This window comes from Crocuta crocuta, unplaced genomic scaffold (genome assembly GCF_008692635.1).
Source record: "Crocuta crocuta isolate KB4526 unplaced genomic scaffold, BGI_CrCroc_1.0 scaffold675, whole genome shotgun sequence".
NCBI classification, from domain to species: domain Eukaryota; kingdom Metazoa; phylum Chordata; class Mammalia; order Carnivora; family Hyaenidae; genus Crocuta; species Crocuta crocuta.
The window spans coordinates 2,022,919-2,041,548 of record NW_027528796.1 but is presented as its reverse complement, the minus strand read 5'-3'; the positions used below and the strand labels follow the sequence as shown (position 1 = coordinate 2,041,548).

General features: G+C 59.7%; 1 protein-coding gene across 1 annotated transcript in view; it reads right to left on the bottom strand.

Annotated features, from left to right (window-relative positions):
* DNMT3L (DNA methyltransferase 3 like) overlaps positions 1 to 16,651 on the bottom strand; it is a 24,383-nt gene extending 7,732 nt beyond the window's left edge. Inside the window, exons 1-12 of the mRNA XM_077755366.1 lie at positions 16,605 to 16,651; positions 15,675 to 15,778; positions 12,939 to 13,030; positions 8,305 to 8,371; positions 7,808 to 7,909; positions 7,580 to 7,624; positions 6,957 to 7,008; positions 6,728 to 6,877; positions 5,915 to 6,086; positions 4,034 to 4,121; positions 2,764 to 2,852; positions 247 to 322 (exon numbers count right to left, since the gene is read on the bottom strand). Of these exons, the coding sequence (XP_077611492.1) occupies positions 247 to 322; positions 2,764 to 2,852; positions 4,034 to 4,121; positions 5,915 to 6,086; positions 6,728 to 6,877; positions 6,957 to 7,008; positions 7,580 to 7,624; positions 7,808 to 7,909; positions 8,305 to 8,371; positions 12,939 to 13,030; positions 15,675 to 15,778; positions 16,605 to 16,651 (1,084 nt within the window). The remainder of the gene's footprint in view (positions 1 to 246; positions 323 to 2,763; positions 2,853 to 4,033; positions 4,122 to 5,914; positions 6,087 to 6,727; positions 6,878 to 6,956; positions 7,009 to 7,579; positions 7,625 to 7,807; positions 7,910 to 8,304; positions 8,372 to 12,938; positions 13,031 to 15,674; positions 15,779 to 16,604) is intronic.
* Between the last annotated feature and the right edge of the window lie 1,979 nt (positions 16,652 to 18,630).

Here is an 18,630-nt window from a genome sequence, read left to right as displayed (position 1 = left end):
GGGGGGGGGGGGGGGGCAGGCAGCCTCCGGGCGTCGGATTCCGCTCTCGGCCATGGCCGTGGCTTCAGGTAGTCAAAACGGGTAAACTACTGGCTGACGGGATGACCTCCTCACATCAGTGACACCTCAGTATGGCTGCTTCCCGGGCAGACACCTGGCATGTCCGCCAGACCCAAGGCGCGGAGGGCAGCAAGCGGGTCTGGGGAGCAGACGGCCAGGGAACGTGTGCAGGCCGCGGTCTCTTACCCGGAGGGTGGTCACAGGCGTGGCCGATGCGGGGCGTGGAGCCGTACAGGAGGTCGAACGGGCCCCATCCTTCTACCTGCAGGACACGGGCGCACAGAAGGCAGGTGGGGCAGCCTGTTCCGGAGGGGGGCTCGCGGGCTGAGCAGCCCCCAAGGCAGCGGGCACCTCGTGTGTCCAGGTGAGTGGCTCGCGATGAGGCCGAGCCCCCACAGCGCCCCGGCGGGAGCAGGGAGACCCCCAGGTGACACCTGCCACTGGCTCAGGGTCACACGGAGCCCGGCCTCCATCACCCAAGGGGAGGCCAGCCCTCCACTGGGCACCAGGAATGTGAGGCGAGCCAGGCACTGGCCTTACAGACCGGCCCCCGGGAAGGCTGGCACACGGACCCCCCAGGATTCACGCGGATTTCCTGGGTGTTGCTAGATAATATAAGAGGTGCGCCCCATGTGACAGCGGGGAGCGGACAGCCGGGCCACAGGCTTCCCTGCCTGGCGGGAGGGGCTGGGACACAGCAGCAGTCAGCCGGTCACTGCCGGCCACGGAGGAAGACGAAGTCCGTCCCTCCAACCGTGCCCGAGCAGACAAGGACGCCCCTGAACCACGGAGTGACCCACGTGCCCCTCTCCTGCAGGACCCGAGGGACTCCCGGTAATGACAATCGTAGTCCCCGTCATTCTACTAGAGAGAAATTAATAAGAGACCCAGGTAGCGGGTCCCTGGTCTTCTGATGGGTCCTACACCAGAGCTGGCCCCCGCTTCCCCGGACGGTCCCCCGAGCGCGTGACCAAAGCCTACACCCTGCGGTGAGCCCCCGGCGCCTGCCCTTCTCCGGCACCCCCGTGTCCCCGAGAGCTACCGGTGGCGTCTGGGCACCGGCCTCCGTCACGGCCTGCTGACTGGAGCGAAGGCGCGGAGCGGCGGTCCAGGCAGAGGGGCCGGGGGAGGGGCGCAAGGAGGCGAGCGCGGGCTGGCGGTCCCCGGCCAGCAGCCCTGCGATCACCCGCCGACCCCCGGTACGCGGTGCAGCGAAGCAGCTCACGGAGAAACCAGCCTTAGCGGGAGCACCCAGTCCCCCCACCCACCAGCTGTCTGCCCCCCGCAATCCAGGTGACAACAGAAACCCCCTGAGCTTTAATCCGCCCAGAAGCCCACCGCCAGGAGCAGGGGGGAGCCGGCCGCCCCCGCCTCCAGGAGGCGCCACACCAGCCCGGGTCACAGGCCTCGTGAGAGGCGTGAGGTCCGGAGGGGTGGCGTGGGCGCGGCAAGGCCGCGCACACCCGGTGGTGACTGCTACGGTCACGGGCGTCACACGCTGCCGTGGTAACGGTGTCACACACCGCTACGGGTGTCACGCACTGCTATGGTAACAGGTGCCACGTGTTGCCGTGGTAACAGGTGTCACACGCTGCTACAGGAAACACGTTTCCCGCGTTACTATCAGAAATAGAGGTCCCGTACTGCGGCTGATAGGAGGTGTCACATGTTACTGCTGCCAACAGAGGCCGCACCGTAGCTGAGAACGCAGAGCCCGCACCACTGCGGGCCGCGGAGGGCACCCGCTGCTGCTGAGAGCAGGCCTCACTCGGGAAGACAGGGCGGCGGCGGCCACAGCTGGCACGCAGGGAGGGGCCCGGGCGTCCCCCACAGCCCCGCTACAGGGGAGGCCCCGGGTCGCCATCGCGTCCCACACCCCGCCTTGCCCCGTGAGTGGACTCCAGCCCAGCGTGGGGGGCGTGATGGGCAGGCTCACGGGGATGGGGTGAGGGTGGGCTGTGGGGCCTTGGACGAGACCCGTGGTGATGAAGTGTAAGGTCATGGGGCTCAGGCGCACCCTAACCCTGCGAAGAGACTTGGCCTGGCCTCCGGGCAGGGGAACCCGGGGGGCCCGAGGCTGCGGGGTTTCCTCAGGCATGTCCAGAGCGGGGCACTAGCCCCCGGACCACGGGCTCCCAGGCCCCATGGGGAGCGGAGTGGTGAGGCCCTGGGCGGCCCCTGACAGAGCAGAACCCCACATCAGCCCCCTCCTTGTGGCTGGCCACCCCCTTCCACGGCCAGCACTCCCGTCCCAGACCCTCTGCCCATGATTGGTAGCTCTCAGGACAGTGGGCTTGAGTCCTTTCTCATGGGCCCAGAGACCGAAGGACCAGGTCCTCCCGTCCCAGGGCCACCAGCCCCTTCCCCTCTGCCTCCGAGGGCTCCTGGCCCGGCTGGGTGCCCGTGAGTCATTTTTGGGTACTTCCTCCAAAGTCACTGTCCGGGACAGCAGGAAACAGCCTTCAAGAGAACCGGAACATTCTGGACTGTGTTCAGAGGATGNCGTCGTGCTCGTGAATTGCAGCCATGAGAACGGGAGCTCTGGCCCATTGCTCTGGGCCCCCACATGGGGGCCACGAAAACACCCCTCTGGCCTCTCCCACGGCCTGCGGGTCCCCCACGTACACCCTGGCTGGGGGACGCCCTCCGGTGTCCCGCACACCTGCCCTCATCGCGGCCTTCGGGGGCGCACAGAGCACTTACGTCCCTCCTCACTACATTGGTGACGTCATCCAAGTGCTTCAGTCTTCCTGGCTCAGGACCATTTTCCAAGAAGCCCAAACTCGTTAGCTCTGCACGGGGGAGACACAGGGAGGCTCAGAAGGGCCAGCGTCCACTCGGGCCCACACACTATCCAAAGGCTGAGGGTTGATTAAAGACATGTCTGCCGTTAATGAGCAAACTCTATCTCAGGACGGACACTGATTCCATGACGCGCTCAGCAGCGAACTCCGCTGAGTCCTGATTTAAGAAAGTCAAGCAATTTGTTGCAAAACCAGGCCTGCCTGGGCTGCTGTGTCATGGTCTGCGCTGGAAACCCGCCAGGCCGCGGTGTCCACGCAGCTGTCACCCAGCCTGGCTGTGCGGCACGGCGGCTGTGAGCTACAGGTGCCCTGTCACAGCCTCCGAGGGTCCTCGGCCTGCGGGCGGACTCTACAATCGGGAGTAGGAGATGCATCGTCCGGGTGGGAGACAAGGCTGGGGTGGCCTGGGGTCGGACTCCTGCGCCCCTCATCTCACAGGCTGTGCCCACCCTGTGTGTCCCACAGACGCAGGTACACAGGGGCCACTGTGACCACAGCTCGCAAGGCTTGCGGCACGGAGCCGGAGCAGGGCGCGTGCCGAGTCCACCCAGCCAGAGACTAAAGAGCGTTTCATGGATTCTTCTTCTGTCTGCTGGGCCCAGAAGCATCCATAGGATTTCCAAGGCACCAGCAGGTGGGGGTCAGTGCAGGGCCCGGGNGGGGCGGACTTTGGCATTGGGTGGCACGGGCAGGGCAGGGCCTGGACTATTGCCCTCTGCAGAGAGCCCGGGCCCACGGCCCTGCTTCGTGGCATTTCCCATCCACACGTGCTCCCTGCATTTTCTGCCGGGCCAGTAGTTCTGAAGGACTGCGCTCCGGCTGCTCGCGCACCCTTCCCTGGACACAGGCCGGCCCCTGCGGACCTCCCTCAGGGCAGAGCGGTGTGGCCCGGCGTGAGCTCACCACACTCACCAGTTTTGCTTGTTTGTTTGTTTTTTGTTTTTTTTTTTAATTTTTTAATGTTTTTTATTTATTTCTGAGAGAGAGAGAGAGCGTGAGCAGGGGAGGGTCAGAGAGAGGGAGACACAGAAGCCGAAGCAGCTCCAGGCTCTGAGCTGTCAGCACAGAGCCCGACGCAGGGCTGGAACTCAGGAACCGTGAGATCGTGACCTGAGCCGAAGTCGGACGCCTGACCGACTGAGCCACCCAGGCGCCCCCACCACACTCACCGTTTCTGATGTCCCCAAACAGGGTCAGCACCCGGACTGGCCCCCTCTTCCACACGGGTACCGTTTTGTAGATCTCTGGTGCGTTCCCCTGTTGAAAACAGTTCTGGCGGTGACCCGGTTGCAGAGCCCATGAGGCACAAGGAAGCTTCTCTCTGCTCCAGCAGAGGCACTTCCCCATCAGGGGAGACACCCTTGAACGCGCCTTCAAGGCAGGCTGGCCCCTAGGCCTAGGGCTCGGGCCTTGACCCCCGCCGGGCCTTCTCTAGCACAGGAAAGGCAGGTGCGAAGGGCTTTCCCTGGTGAAGGAAGAAAATTCTATCCCAAGAGAAAGGACTTCCTCTGGATTTCTTGGGGGGGGGTCCTGAACACGCACAGCAGGGGGATCCCCGACTCCACTTCCTCAGTGAGGCCCCGAGCCACCTGGTGGCCCTCATGGCTGCCGGCTGAGGACAAAGGACCCGAAAGCCCATCGGCAACCCTCACCCCTTCCAGGATGCCCACTTGTAAAACAAGCACCCCAGACACACACACCCCCGCCCCCAGGAGCCTGCACCTTGGCTTCAAGCTGCCCAGCTGACAGAGACCAGACCCAAATGGGAGGCCCTGAGCCACGTGGGGAAGGGTCTGCCTGTGGCTGGAGCCGATGGGCTGGGGGGCTGGTGAGTCTGGGGGTGGGTGTGAGGAGGGCAGTGGGTCCAGCCCAACATGGCTCTGATGGACACTGGGGGGCATCCTGGTCCCCTCTGCTGTGACTGTGGGAGGGGAGCTCCGTCCTCCGCGCCCCTCCCCCCAGCACTGGGGCATCGCGGACACTCGTGAACATCAATTGCATTTCCTTTTGAAAGGAAACTTCCTGCAGCTGGTGAGCAGGGGTGGGGGGTCATCCTAGCCCCAGGAGAGAGGGGCGCCCATGCAGGTGGGTCAGCGCACACCCCTTTCCAGCGCCCCCAGCCCCTCCAGGGACAGCTGGCGCGCGCACACCCAGATGGGCAGGGACAGCCCTCTCCCCGCACCTACTTCCCGCCAAACAGCAGCCAGAGGCCGAGAGAGAAAGTGAGGCTGAGGGGGGAGAGGCTGAGGGGGTGCCTAGTTCTGCAGACCTACGTGTGGGCCCCACGCTGCACCTGCTTACCCAGGGCGGCCCCTCTCGCGCCTCAGTCTCCTGGGGCAGCCAGAACAGTGAGTATAACCTGTGGCTGCAAGTCACCACCACATTTTTACGTGGAGGCCACAGGTCCCGGGTCCAGGAGTGGCGGGCCCGGCTCCCTCCTGCGCCCCTCCCGAGCTTCCCCTGTGCTGGCCCGGGCTGCTCCCCCGGGGGTCTCCACCCCCCTCCCCTTTCCCTCACCACACCGGTCCTTTGCTTCACCCCATTCAGGAGGGTCTCCTCTGCGAAGACCCTAGCTCCGCAGTGGCCACACTCCCAGGTACCGGGGGCAGCACTGGAGACACAGAGCGAGCCACTCGTGAGCCCCTAGGTGCGCCTGGCTCCCGGCTCCCGGCCTCCACGCTCAGGAGCCCCACGCCTGCGCCCCAGTCCGTGCCCCGAGCCTGCGCCCCGCCTCTGCCCACCGACTAGGGTTTGCCCTGCTTGCTGGCCCTGGAGGCACAGCTCCGCTGGCCCGTCTCCTGCCTGCTGCGGATCCCTCGTCCCTGGCTTGGAAGACGCGGAACTGCCTTGTCGGAGTCACTGTCACAAGCCAGACCCCTTGGTGGAGCCCAGACTAAAGAGGAAAACCAGAACAAGGCCTCTGGGTAGAAGCCTGGGCTCTGGCATCGCCTATCGGCGCAGGTGGGCATTCTGCAGCCGGCAGCAGAGAACACTGACTGTCAGCACCCCCCCCCAAACTGCGTCGTCCCCGGAAGCCCGGAAACCCTCACCAGCTCGCGGTCACAGAAGGCCTTCAGCCAGCCCCGCCACTTCCTGCGCCGCTGCAGGAGGCCGCTGCGGGGGAAGGGCAGACACAGGAAGCACACCCAGTTACTCATGGCTTGGACCCTGCCCGAGGTCCCCGGGCCCACCAGGGTGTCCACGCACTCGAAGCAGTAGCATCTGGAGCCAGAAAGAAAATCACAGTGACAGAAATGACATCCTGTTGGCCACCAGGGACAGAAGCCGCCTGGAGGCGGGCGGGCACGGGGCAGGGGCGAGGGGGAGCGGCCACCCGGGAAGGGGGTCTAGTCCGTCTCAGGGACCTCGAGGGACAGGAAGGAGCCATCTGCAGACAGCGAGGTGCGGGCACCTGTCTTCCCACCTCCAGAGCCTGCAGGAAGTTAGGGGTCAAGGACAGCGGGGGGGGGGGCGATTTGGGAGGAGGGAGACTAAGTACAAGGACACCAGACAGACGGACGGGGGGGGGGGGACCACGCTGGCCCCTGCCTGTGACCCCCAGCCCCAGGGACGGGGCCTCCCTCACTTCCCCATGTCCCGACTGACGGAGCTGCACACCCTGGCAGCAACAATAATAACAAGAAAACTCAGGAACGCAAATCTCTGGATGCCCCGCCTCCCACGTGTGAAGGGTCTACACCAAACAAATTACTTGGGATGGAAATGGGAAGCGTGGGGGGAGCTCGTCTTGGGGGGACGTCCCCCACACTCTGGGATGAGGAGCCCCGAGGACGGGAGAGCCCTGGGCGGTGGGCGGAGGCTCCTTCACCCCACACGTGCCCTGGGGGCGCCCCCGGGCTCACCGGGTGCAGTCGGGGTTCTCGCAGATGAGCAGCGTGTCCCCGGAGGAGCAGATGGAGCAGTAGGACTGGTACCCGTCGTCGTCGTACAGGAACAGGCAGCGCAGGAACGTGGCCTTGGCGAGGGGCGGGGCCAGGCCAGTGCCTCCCCTGCTCCCCCCGGCCTCCAGCCTCCCAGCCTCCCCGGCCTCCCGGCCTCCCTGCCTCCCCGGCCTCCCCGGCCTCCCCAGACTCCTGGCCNTGCTGTGTGTGCGCCCGGAGGCTCCCGCAGCAGATGCAGATGTCTGAGAGCACCGCGTGTCACGACCCCAGCAAACAGAGCGACAGCTTAGGAACACAGTTAACACCGGAGCGCGAGCCCCGTACGATGCAAACCCCAGAACGGTGTGGAAAGAAATGAAAATCTAAACAAGTGGGAAGGGACTTGGGTATCTGTGTGCACAGGTCAGAAGACACCGTGGTTAAAATGCCAGGCTCCCCGGGCGGCCCGCAGACCCCTCTCAAAATCCCCGCTGGCTTTTTTTTCTTTTTTTGCAAAAATTGACGAACTGATCCTGAAATGCTCATGGAAACTCAAGGGATCCAGAACAGCAAATCCACAGGGAGAGAAAGCGGATTCCCGGCTGCCCGGTGTTATAAAGGGGGGCAGCGGCAGGGGTGCAGAGGGACTGTCAGTGGGTACCGGCTCTCTCTCAGGGGTGTTGAAAAGGCCCTAGAAGTGGCTGCACAACTTTGTCAATATACGGGGAGAGGCCGGGATGAGGGAGCTGAGCGGGGGCCTCGGCCTCGTCCGGGCGGCGTGGGGCTGCAGCCAGCCTTCCAGGGCTGCTCCCCCTCCGCTGGGCAAGGGCTCACCTTCTATGTCCCTCTGGTTAAACTTGACTTCATACGCAATGAGCTCTGGAAAGGAAACAAGAAGGGGTCCTTCCCTGTGCCGCTTTTTGCTAATGTAAACGTGGCCAAGAGGTGCCACGTGATGTCCTAGGAGCAGAGGGGGCTGCAGAGTGAGGTGTGACTCTTCCAGAAGCCTGGGGCCTCAGCCACGGCGCAGGCCTGGGGCGGACCTCCTGAGTGAGCCCTCACCTCTGCGGGGCCCTGGCGAAGCAGGCGGTGACAGCTCGCTGGAGCCCACCAGGATGACGTCCATGGCAAGCTCGGCCTCCGGCTCCCGGACTGCAGCAGACCCTGCACCACAAGCAGGACGTGTGCAAACAGAGCGAGAAAATGGCCCCTCGGCGGCTGCCTGGGAGCCCCGCCCCCCTCCCACGGGACACCGGCCCCTGTGGACCCCGGGGACCCAGGACGCAGGGCCAGGAAGACCTGTGGTGAGCGCCAATCTGGACGGGGACGTGGCGTGTTCCCGGAGGCATGTCCCTCCCTGCCCGGGCCCCTGCCACCGTGGCAGGCTAGGTGGGCTTGTCCCCGCAAAGGGGGAGCCTTCAGAGGGGTGGGGGGGACCAAGGCCCCCGCAGCTGTGGGTCCCTTGGACACCCCCGTCCCCCTGCTCCCGGGGTGTCCCTCAGACCACAGCTGGTGGTCTTCCCGGAGGCCACCCCGCGGGAGGAGGAGGGAGGGCTCACGGATCTCGCAGCTCGCCTCTGGCGGGTCAGGGTCGGAGCCGTCCAGGGTCTCCAGGCTCAGGGTCCCCTGGGGGGAGAGGGCCATGAAACCAGGGGAAGGGGCTCCCCAGAAAGCAGCAGGAGACCGGTGGCAGGAAGGATGGGGGCCACAGGTACAGAGTCTGGAGGAGCACTGCTGGGGGAGCGGGGGCGCGCAGGGTTGCCACGTGCCGTGCGGGGGCNTCCCGGGGGGGGGCCGTGGTTGTAGGGGCTCCTTCGGGCCCTTCTGGGGACGGCACAGGGGCTGTGCCCAGAGGCAGAAGGCCACCGGGCAGAGGCTGCCCCTCAGGACGGCTATCGTGCTGGGCAGAAGCTAGGGAGACCCCTGGGGAGGGGGCATAACCCCCCGTCTCCCAGTTGGGTGTGGACCTGGTGGAAAGTGCAGAAGGGGGGCGGGTGTANCTCCAGCCGCGGCGACCTGCACTGGCTGCATGTGCCCGGGCCACCATGTGACCAGGAGGGCACTTCCGCTCCGTGGCCCTCCTCCCAACAGCCCATGACTCCCACCTCTGCCCATGAGAAAATCACCCTAAAACTCCAGAAGAGGGGCACCCTACAAAAGACCCGCCCACGGGGCACCTCGGGGGCTCAGTCGGTTGAGCGTCTGGCTCTTGGTTTCAGCTCAGGTCACTATCTCACGCGTGGTTTGTGGGTTCAAACCCCACACTGGGCTCTGGGCAGAAGGTGCAGAGCCTGCTTGATTTCGCTCTCTCTTCCTCTCTCCCTGCCTACATGCTCTCTCTCTGTCTTTCTCAACATAAATAAAGAACTTAAAAATAAAAGAAAACTATGTATTAAAAAAGTACCTGCCTAGAAGTGCTCAAAACTGTCATGATCGTCAAAAGCAAAGGAAGTCCAAAACACCGTCACAGCCAGGAGGAGCCTCAGGGGACCTGATGGGGAAATGTCATGTGGGATCTCGGGACAGAGAAGGAGATTGGGGGAAACTAAGGAAATGGGGTTATTCGTTTAATTAGCACCGTAGCAGCGTCGGCTCAGTGACTGAGCCATCACACTGGCACAGGTGTTAATAGTGGGGAGGATCGGAGTTTACGGGACTCGGTATCACTAGCTCTGCAGATTTTCCATAGATATGAATCTGTTCTAAAATCGCTCCTTTTTTTTTTTTAACAACATAATGTTATTAACTAGAAGTCGTCATGCTGGGTGTTACGTGCCCATGACTTGCTTACATGTAACTACAAGTTTGTGCCTTTTGACCACCTTTATTCAACTTGTTCTCTGTATGTATGTGCTCAGGGTGTGTGTGTGTGTGTGTGTGTGTGTGCGTGCGCACAAGCGCTTTAGATCCCACATGTAAGAGAGATCATATGGTATTTGTCTCTCTCTGTCTCGGTGAGCACAGTGCCCTCCAGGTCCATCCACGTTGCTGTAAACGGCAACATTTCCTCGTCTTTCGTGGTGAGTGAAGGTCCGCTGCATCTACACAATGTTTTCTCTGTCCGTTCACCCATCTGGACACTTAGGTTGTTTCCAGGCTGTTGGAAATACAGCTGCGGTGAACATGGGGTGGGGGTGGGGCAGATACCTTTTCGAATTAGTGTTTTTGTTTTCTTTGGATAAATCTCCCGAGGTTGGATTGCGGGTTGTAGGGATCTATTTTTTTTTTCCTACTTCTGTTTTTATTTCTTTTTTCTTTCTTTATTTATTTATTAAAAAAAATTTNCTCGCCAGCATCCAGAGTTCTCTGATTTGCTCATTTTAGCCACTCTGGCGTTGCAGGGATCTGTTTTTAAGTTTTTGAGGAAAGGCCACAGTGTCTTCCAGAGCAGCTGCACCAGTTTGCGTTCCGCCAGCAGTGCCCAAGGGCTCCCTTTTCTCCGCACCCTCACGAGCACTTACGTTTCTTGCCTTTGTGATTCGAGCCATTCGGACAGGCGTGAGGTGATCTCATTGTGGGTTTGGTTTGCATTTCCCTGATGAGTGATGTCAAGCATCTTTTTATGTACCTGCTGGACATCCGTAGGTCTTCGGTGGAAAAAGATGTACTATTCAGATCGGCTGCCCATTTTTTAAGATTGTTTTACTGCTATTAGAGTATACACGTTCCTTATATATTTTGAATATTAACACCTTATCTGATACAGAATTCACAAACATGGAGTTTTATGGTTTCAGGTCTTACATTCGTGTCCTTTTTTAATTATTTTTTTAGTGTTTATTTATTTTTGAGAGAGAGAGACAGCGTGAGCAGTGAAGGGGCAGAGAGAGAGGGAGACACTGAATCTGAAGCAGCTCCAGGCTCTGAGCTGTCAGCACAGAGCCCGACACGGGGCTCAAGCCCACGAGCCATGAGATTGTGACCTGAGCCAAAGTCAGATGCTTCATTCACTGAGCCCCCCAGGTGCCCCACGTTTGAGTCCTTAATCCATTTTGGCTTGGTTTCTGCAGGCAGTATAAGATAGGGGTGCAGTTTCATTCTTCTGCATGTGGCTGTCCAGTTTTCCCAGCAGCACTGATTGAAGACCGTCCCTTCCCCATCGTGTATTCTTGGCTCCTCTGTCGTAAGTTAACTGGCCGTGTATGCATGGGTTTCTTTAAGGGCTCTCCAGTCTGTGTCTGTCTAGTGACCTGTGTGTCTGTTTTTACGCCAGCATCGAGCCATTTTAACAACTACAGCTTTGGCTATTTGGGTTACTTTGTGCTTCCAAACACATTTTAGGATCATTTTTTTCTATTTCTGTGAACGATGCCATCGGCGTTTTGCTAGAGATTGCTTTGAGCCTGTAGATGGCTTTGGGTAATATGGACATTATAACAATGTTAGTTATGTGAGCACAAGATATTTAAGATACCTCCTAAATACGTAAAAGATATTTATTCTCTAAGATTGCTTATTTTTATTTTTTCATTTTATTTTATATATTTTACTTTATTTTAATTTTTTAATGTTTTATTTATTTTTGAGAGAGAGATTGACAGCGTGCGGAAGGAAGGGTCAGAGAGAGAGGGAGACACAGAATCTGAAGCAGCTCCGGACTCCGAGCTGTCAGCACAGAGCCCGACGTGGGGCTGAAACCCACAAACCGTGAGATCATGACCTGAGCCAAAGTCAGACGCTCAACTAACTGAGCCACCCAGGCGCCCCAATTTTTTCATTTTAAATTTAAGGGTTTTTTTTAAAGAGGAAATTGTCTTTGTTGCTTTTGCCCCTTTCATTGAGTGTAGTTTTGTTTTTTAGCAAAGATGCACCCCGTCCACATTGTTCCCGCCCACAGAAGGGGCTGCGGGGCTCCATGGAGGACAGCTCGCCAGTGTTGGGTCCATCCAGCAGAAGGAGCACCCTGGGGGGCAGGGCAGTGGGTCCCCACACCGCAGAGGTTCGCAGAAGGTTCTGCCCAGGCTGGGCGGACAAGCACGGATGCGGCCTGGGACCCTCCTGTGCAGGTGCCTTCCCGTCACTCCTGGGGGCCCTGAGTGCCCTGTGGCAGCCGTCTGGAGCGGGGACCAGAGAGGGGACCCCCTGGTGGCCTGGGAACAGGCCTCAGAGCTGCTGGCCTCTTGGTGACCGGCCACCAAGTTCAGACCTGAGATGTGCAGGCTCATCCTGCTGGCCACGGTGCTAGGCCCGCGTGCACCTCTGGATGCCGCTCTCACCCACGGACACCCGGGAAGCCCAGGACCTCACGCACGGAGGGTCCACGTGGGAGCGCAGGGCAGGGCCTAACACAGGCCTCCTCCAGCTCCACGGGAATGACTCACTGCGCCGAAACCTCTCCCGCCCTGGCTGTGCAGCCGGCATCACCCGTGCCCGTGCCCGGCGAAGCTTCCCGGCTGAGCCCAGCCCTGCCCCACCCAGACCCGGCTGCCCGCTGCCTCTGCCCCCCCATGGCCGGGGCATCCGCAGGTTCGATGCCCACTGACATTCTTTTTGGAGCCCCTCCACCCTCCCTGGGTCTGGGGGAGGGCCCCACGCTGGTGCCCGCGCGCCAACCAGCTTTGGTGCTTGTATCCTGGCGATGGTGAGAGCCACCCCCACCCATGTCAGCCGTCATGCTGTCCTGTGTTTCTGCAGCGGCTTTGAGGGTAGCAATGGGGCTCAGGGCCCCACACGAGGCAACCGGAGGGGATTCTAGGGCAGACGAAGCCCAGAGAGAGGGGCCCGGCAGCCGGTGCGGTGATGAGCCTCCTGGCGCGACCGTTGGCCTGGGGCAGATGGGCCCCGAGCCGCGCTTGGGGAGCGACAGACTGTGAGGGACCGTCGCTTCTCGGGTGTCAGGGGCGCCCCGGCCGCTTGTAGGTCACCCAGACAGAGGAGACACAGAGGCAGCCCCTGGGCCTGGGAGCCCGCAGACTTCACACCCCCCCAGACGGCCCTGGGGACGGAGGCTGAGCTCAGCCACCTGCTGGCTCTGGAACTGATGATCTCTGGTGCTCTGCGAACATGCTTTCACGTGTCGTGCTTTCAAACGCACTACGAGGGGGGGAATCTTTGCTAAGTACGTTTGGGCAGAAGGAGGGCTAAGCACGTTTCCTGCAGGACTTCTCAGAGACTTTAGACACTGCAGGGAGTCACAAATCCCCAAGCAGAGGACAGGCACACAGCGTGTCCTGGGCCAATCTGGCCACCTTACCCTGTTCCTAAGGCTCCGTGTGGCCCTATTTCCGCGAGCAGGGAGAAGCTGCTGGGCCAGGCTGGGCACGGCGGCCACAGGGACAAAGAACTCTTCAGCGGCAGACGCAGGGAGCGGGGAGACGGCGGCCTGACAGCTTAGAGCCCGCCAGGCCCCGCGTGCTACTGCTGGACACGACGCCTCCAGACAAGGCCACCCCGTGCCCAAGACTGGAAGAGACAAGATGTCACTCCAGGCTGTCCACGAGCCACCGCAGCGCTGACCGGACCCCCCTCTCCTGGCTGCAGTGGGTGACTGCCGCCCCCTCCCTGCTTCTGGATGAGACTCCTACAGGCAGCCAGCCCCACAACCGCGCCCCCGCCCAACAGCACCCCGCTCGGGGCTGCCGCAGGGGGAGCTTCGGGGACGCGGCTGCGGGGCGATGGTCATGACACATCCGATCACTCTGCCAGCCTGCGTTATGGCACATTTCCGGGCGCTGAGTGTGAGGCGCCTGTTATCTGTGCACAGGGGATGGACCTGCACCGCCCAGAGNGAGCCTGGAGCTGCTTCGGATTCTGTGTCCCCCACCCCTCCCCCATTCACACTCTGTCTCTCTTTCTCAAAAATAAATAAATAAATAAATAATAAATGGAAATTAAAGTCTCTCTTCTCTCTTTTTTCACTCTTGAGTATTTGTCTTTTTCGTAATGACTTGAGGGCTCCTTACGTGTTACAGGTGCGAACTGCCACAGAATCCTCATGTGTATGTTGCAAATGTTTTCTTCAGCTCGTCCTACGCGCTGTAATGTTCTATGGTGTTTTCATACACAATTGTCCTGCTTTATTAAGTCAAACCGATTGGTCTTTCCCTTTCTGATTTCCACTTTTCCTATCATACTTTAACAGCTGCTCTCCATGGGGCACCTGGGCGGCTCCGTCAGTTAGGCATCCGGCTCTTGGTTTCAGCCCCGGTCATGATCTCAGGGTTGTGGGATTGAGCCCCGCCTCAGGCTCTGTGCTGACAGCATGGAGCCGGCTTGGGATTCTGCCTCTATTCCTCTCTCTCCGCCCCTCCCCTGCTCACTTTCTCTCTGTGGCTGAAAATAAATGAATATTTTTAAAAAATAGATAAACGTGCTCTCCATCCCAAGATGATAAAAACATTCTTTATTTCAGTATTTTGTTTCGTTCTTTCAACTTATATCTTTAGTCAGAATATTTTTGGTATGATTTTTGCAAACGATTAGCCAGTTGCCTCCAGACCGGCTACTGATGAATCCATTCATTCATTCACGCAGACGCATTCAAGGCGACGCGGTTAATACGTAGCGGAGCCTGGGGTGGGCGTGGCTCTCACTCAGCGGGGCCTCTGCTGTGTGTTGTGGTCCCAGAGCTCCGGGCTCGTGGCGACAGCTTGTGACCATGTAAATGTCCGGGGAACTTGAGAGTCTTCAAAAGGGTCTCATCCCTGTAAGTTCATCTTCCAAAAGAGCATTGGAATCAAGCGATAAAATGCTGTTAATAATTTGGTTGGAATTATATTAGCCTCATAGATGAAGGAAGAACAGACCTTTAAAAATACAATTAAGAAATTAAATCCACGAATATAGTCTTTCTGTTTCTTTCTTGTTTTTATTTATTTCATTTTTTTTTAAATAGTTTATTGTCAAATTATTTATTTCATTTTTAAAAATCTTTTTAATGTTTATTCATTTTTGAGAGAGAGAGAGAGACTGAGACAGAGCATGAGTGGGGGTGGGGCAGAGAGAGAGGAAGACACAGAACCTGAAGCAGCTCCAGGCTCCGTGCTGTCAGCACAGAGCCTGATCCGGGGCTCAAACTCACGAGCTGAGCTGTGAGATCATGACCTGAGCCAAAGTCAGATGCTCAACTGACTGAGCCACCCAAGCACCCCAATTTTATTTTATTTTTTATTTTAGAGAGAGAGTGTGTGTGCACACACAGGAAGGGGCAGAGGCACAGAGAGGGAATCTCTAGCAGTTTCCACGCTCAGCATGGAGCCCGACTTGGGACTCAATCCCATGATCCTGAGATTGTGACCTGAGCTGAAATCAAGAGTCAGAAGCTCAACTGACTGAGCCACCCAGGGGTCTCTCTTTCTGCTTTTTAAAAAAGTGGGTGCTGGGGCACCTGGGTGGCTCAGTCAGTTTGAACATCCGACTTCGGCTCAGGTCATGATCTCACGGTTCATGGGTTTGAGCTCCGTGTTGCGCTCTGTGCTGACAGCTCAGAGCCTGGAGCCTGTTTCAGATTCTGTGTCTCCCTCTTTCTCTGACCCTCCCCTGTTCATGCTGTCTCTCTCTCTCTCTCAGAAATAAATAAAGCATAATTTTTTTTAAAAAAAGTGGATGCTGCAGATTTCTTATCTTTATTTCTAATTGTTTGATGTTTTGATTGGCCTGTGAATATTTTCCATTACCTCTTATCCTCTATCTTCTATAGAAAGATGAATATAGATGCACATTACAAAACTCCAGCCGTACTGAAGTGTACTGATTACACAGTGAACCACACCTCACAGCCCCGACCCAGGGCTCACGTGGGCTGTGGATCCTTCCAGATGCAGAAGCTTTCTTCCTTCTCCTGTGTCCTCCACAATCATTCTGTTGCCCCGCATACGCTGGGTCACCACTTACAGCACTTAGTTGATACTCCAGGCCGGTGCCTGCTCACAGCCGCGCCTCCCCTGCGGGCTTGCCCATCGTCCATGGAGAGCTCCGTCTGGCCGCTAACCTGCTTCTGTCGAGGACACTTTGGTGGTTTCCGTTCCTTCCTCCTCGTAATCTGCAGGGGCCTCCCCTGCGGCCACGGAGCAGGTCACATCTGTCCTTTGTGCTCTGCAGACACAGGACAGAGGCAGGAAGGGACGGGCCAGCCCCTGCCATGTGCTTTGGAGTGACGTCCCCAGGGGACACTGGTCTCAGTGCGTCCACAGCGGCCCTGGCTCAGGGTCCCCGCCACCAGACCCCGGCAGGACCANCTGCCTGTGTTTTCTGCTCATGCTGTGGAGCCCCCTCCCTTCCATAAGGGCCGCGCTCTCCCCAGCACTGGGCCACCAGCACTTCCTGTGCGGGCTCCCCTCCCTGTGCCTGGCCGGGCGGGAGGCTCAGTAAGCACCTCGTGGCCCTGCTCCTGGAGAGGCCCTGGCAGAGGCCGCGCAGGGCAGCAGCCGGTGGCCAGGCGCGCAGGGGGTGGGGGTGAGGGCTGGGAGGCTGGGCTGAACCAGGGCTCCGAGGAAGGGCGAATGGGGACCCGGGGGCTCCCCTCCGGTGCCTCCTGGGCACCAGCAGGGAAGGCACATCTTGGTGAAGGGGAATCTCCACATGAGAGACCATGACCCTCGCTGGGACAGGGCGACACGCTTCTCGGGGGCCCTGAATGCCGGCTCCACTGGACCCATCTGGCCGTCAGGGCTCTCGGCCTCTGCAGCTCAGGGTCCCCTTCCGACCCGACTCCTCGTCAGCAGTCCGTCCATCCCTCTGTCCGTCATGGCCCCACTGCCGGGCTCTCCACGGGAAGCCCCTTCCAGGACCCCGGCTGCCCCCCAGCGTGCTTTCACCTCTTCCTTCAGCGCCAGGCGTTTCTCCTTCTGGACTTTTCCGTGGTGCCAGACGTCTGTGGTGTGCTTTCAACCCCTCAGCAGTGAGAGCTCCGGGTCCACACCTGCTGCTGACCGGGTCCACGTGCAGGGGCGAGGGCCGGAGGCGCATCTTCCTGATGCCCCACTGCCCACCCCCAGGGCTCTGTGTTGAACCCGCGGCAGAGGAGAGGCGGCCGAGGGCAGGGGCCCGGACGGGAAGGTCCTGCGCTGACGCTGGCCTGGCCCAGGGAAGGTGCTGAGGGGACAGGAGGGCTCTGCCCGTAGACCCCTCGGGAGCCCACACGCACGCCGGGTCCCCTCCAGGGGGTGAGGGGGCAGAGCCGGAGCCCAGGGGGCCCCCGGCCCTCCGAGCTGCCGGCCCTGCTCTTGGAGTGTTCACTGGACCCCCAGGCGTGACCTTGGTCCTGGGACTGGAAGGCCAGGGAGGGCGAGGTGGGGGAGGGCTCTGAGTGGGGCCCAGAGAGGTCCCCTCCCACCAGAAGGCGTACACGTCAGTAAGGTGAGTCCCAATCCGCCCCCTCCGCTCCCCAGATGCCAAGGCCTGCAAAGAAGGCCCACAGCCGGCTTTAGGGATATAAAGCCGCGGTCGTCTGGACCGTGAGGGGCACGTGAGGGACGGACGTGCGGGTCCCCGGAGGAGCGGGACAGCCGGCGACGGCCCCAGCGCCTGCGGACAGCTGCTCTCTGACAAAGGAGCGAAAGCCCCCAGGAGCCAAAACACCGTCTTTTCAAGACACGGGGCTGCGGTGTCCGCCGTCCGCACACAGACAGGCCTCAGTCCCTGCCCGCTTCGATTCGTGCCAGCGCCGCCCAGGTGGGCCACCCGCGGAGCCCGGGCCATTCCTGGGGCCCCGGGGCTCCCCCGTGTGACGCGGCTCCGCGTCATCCCACACTTGTCCAAACCCACACAACATCACTGGCACATGAGCCCCCGCGTGAACCAGGGACTCCCGGGACGAGAACGTGCCACTGCGGGCTCACGGATGACACACACACGCGGCTGCGGGGCGTCGACCGCGGGGGACCCTGTGCCTTCGTGGGGGGCGAGGTGTGCGGGACTCTGAACCCTCCTCTCAATTTTGTTGGGAACCTAAAACCGCCTTAAAAGTAACTTCTTTGGAAAAGATCTGAAATAAAATCTATTTTTACAAGTACATGATACAGCTTCTGGAGGAGAACAGAAGATTATTATTACTATTATTATTTTACAAATAGTTTATTGTCAAGCTGGTTTCCATATAACACCCAGTGCTCATAGAAGATTATTTCTGAGAGAACCAGAGGTAAGTCTGTGCTTGGGGGGTGCACAGAAAGCAGTGACCATAGAAGGAAAATCAATACACTGAGCTTCTCAGAATTAAAAACTTCGCATCAGAGATGTCATTAAGAGAATGGAAAGGTAACCCCCAGGTTAGAGGAAACATGCGGAGTATTTTCACAGCATCCGACAAACACTTGCATCTGGGATGTGTAAAGCACTCTTACAAATCAAGAATGCAAGCAAACCACTCTTTAACACCAGTCGAGAGACGTGAACAGACATCCCATGAGGAGACAGGCTCATGGCCACGAAGCACGGGACAGTCCACCACGTTGGCCCGCAGCGAAGTGCAAACCAAAGCGGCAACGAGGTGCCGCCTCGCACCCTCCCGAGTGGCTGTCCTTGGGTGCCAGCAGCGCTCCGAGACCCTGGAGCCAGCGGGGCGGGATGGCGCACGCTGCCGAGAACTGAGGCGTCCCTCAAATTCATGTTCACCCTACGGCCCAGGACGTCCCCTCCGGGGCATGTACTTACCCCAAAGAGACGAAAGCATGAGAACTTGGACAAGAAGGTTCACATCAGCCCAGATAGCTTGCAACAGGCGGATGCAGACGCAGGCTTGGAGCTCCCGCAGCAAGAGGAATCCGGTGCTGAAGGGGGCGGAGGCGCGGCCGAGCCTCAGTGGGACCTGTCAGCTGTGACGCTTTCCCACCGGCTTGGGCCCTTGATGTAAGATTCCAGAGCCAGCAGGACGAAAACGCAGACCAGTGGCGCCTCCCGGGAGGCGGCGTGAGGGGACCTTCTGGGGAGAGGCAAGGGTTCTTTCT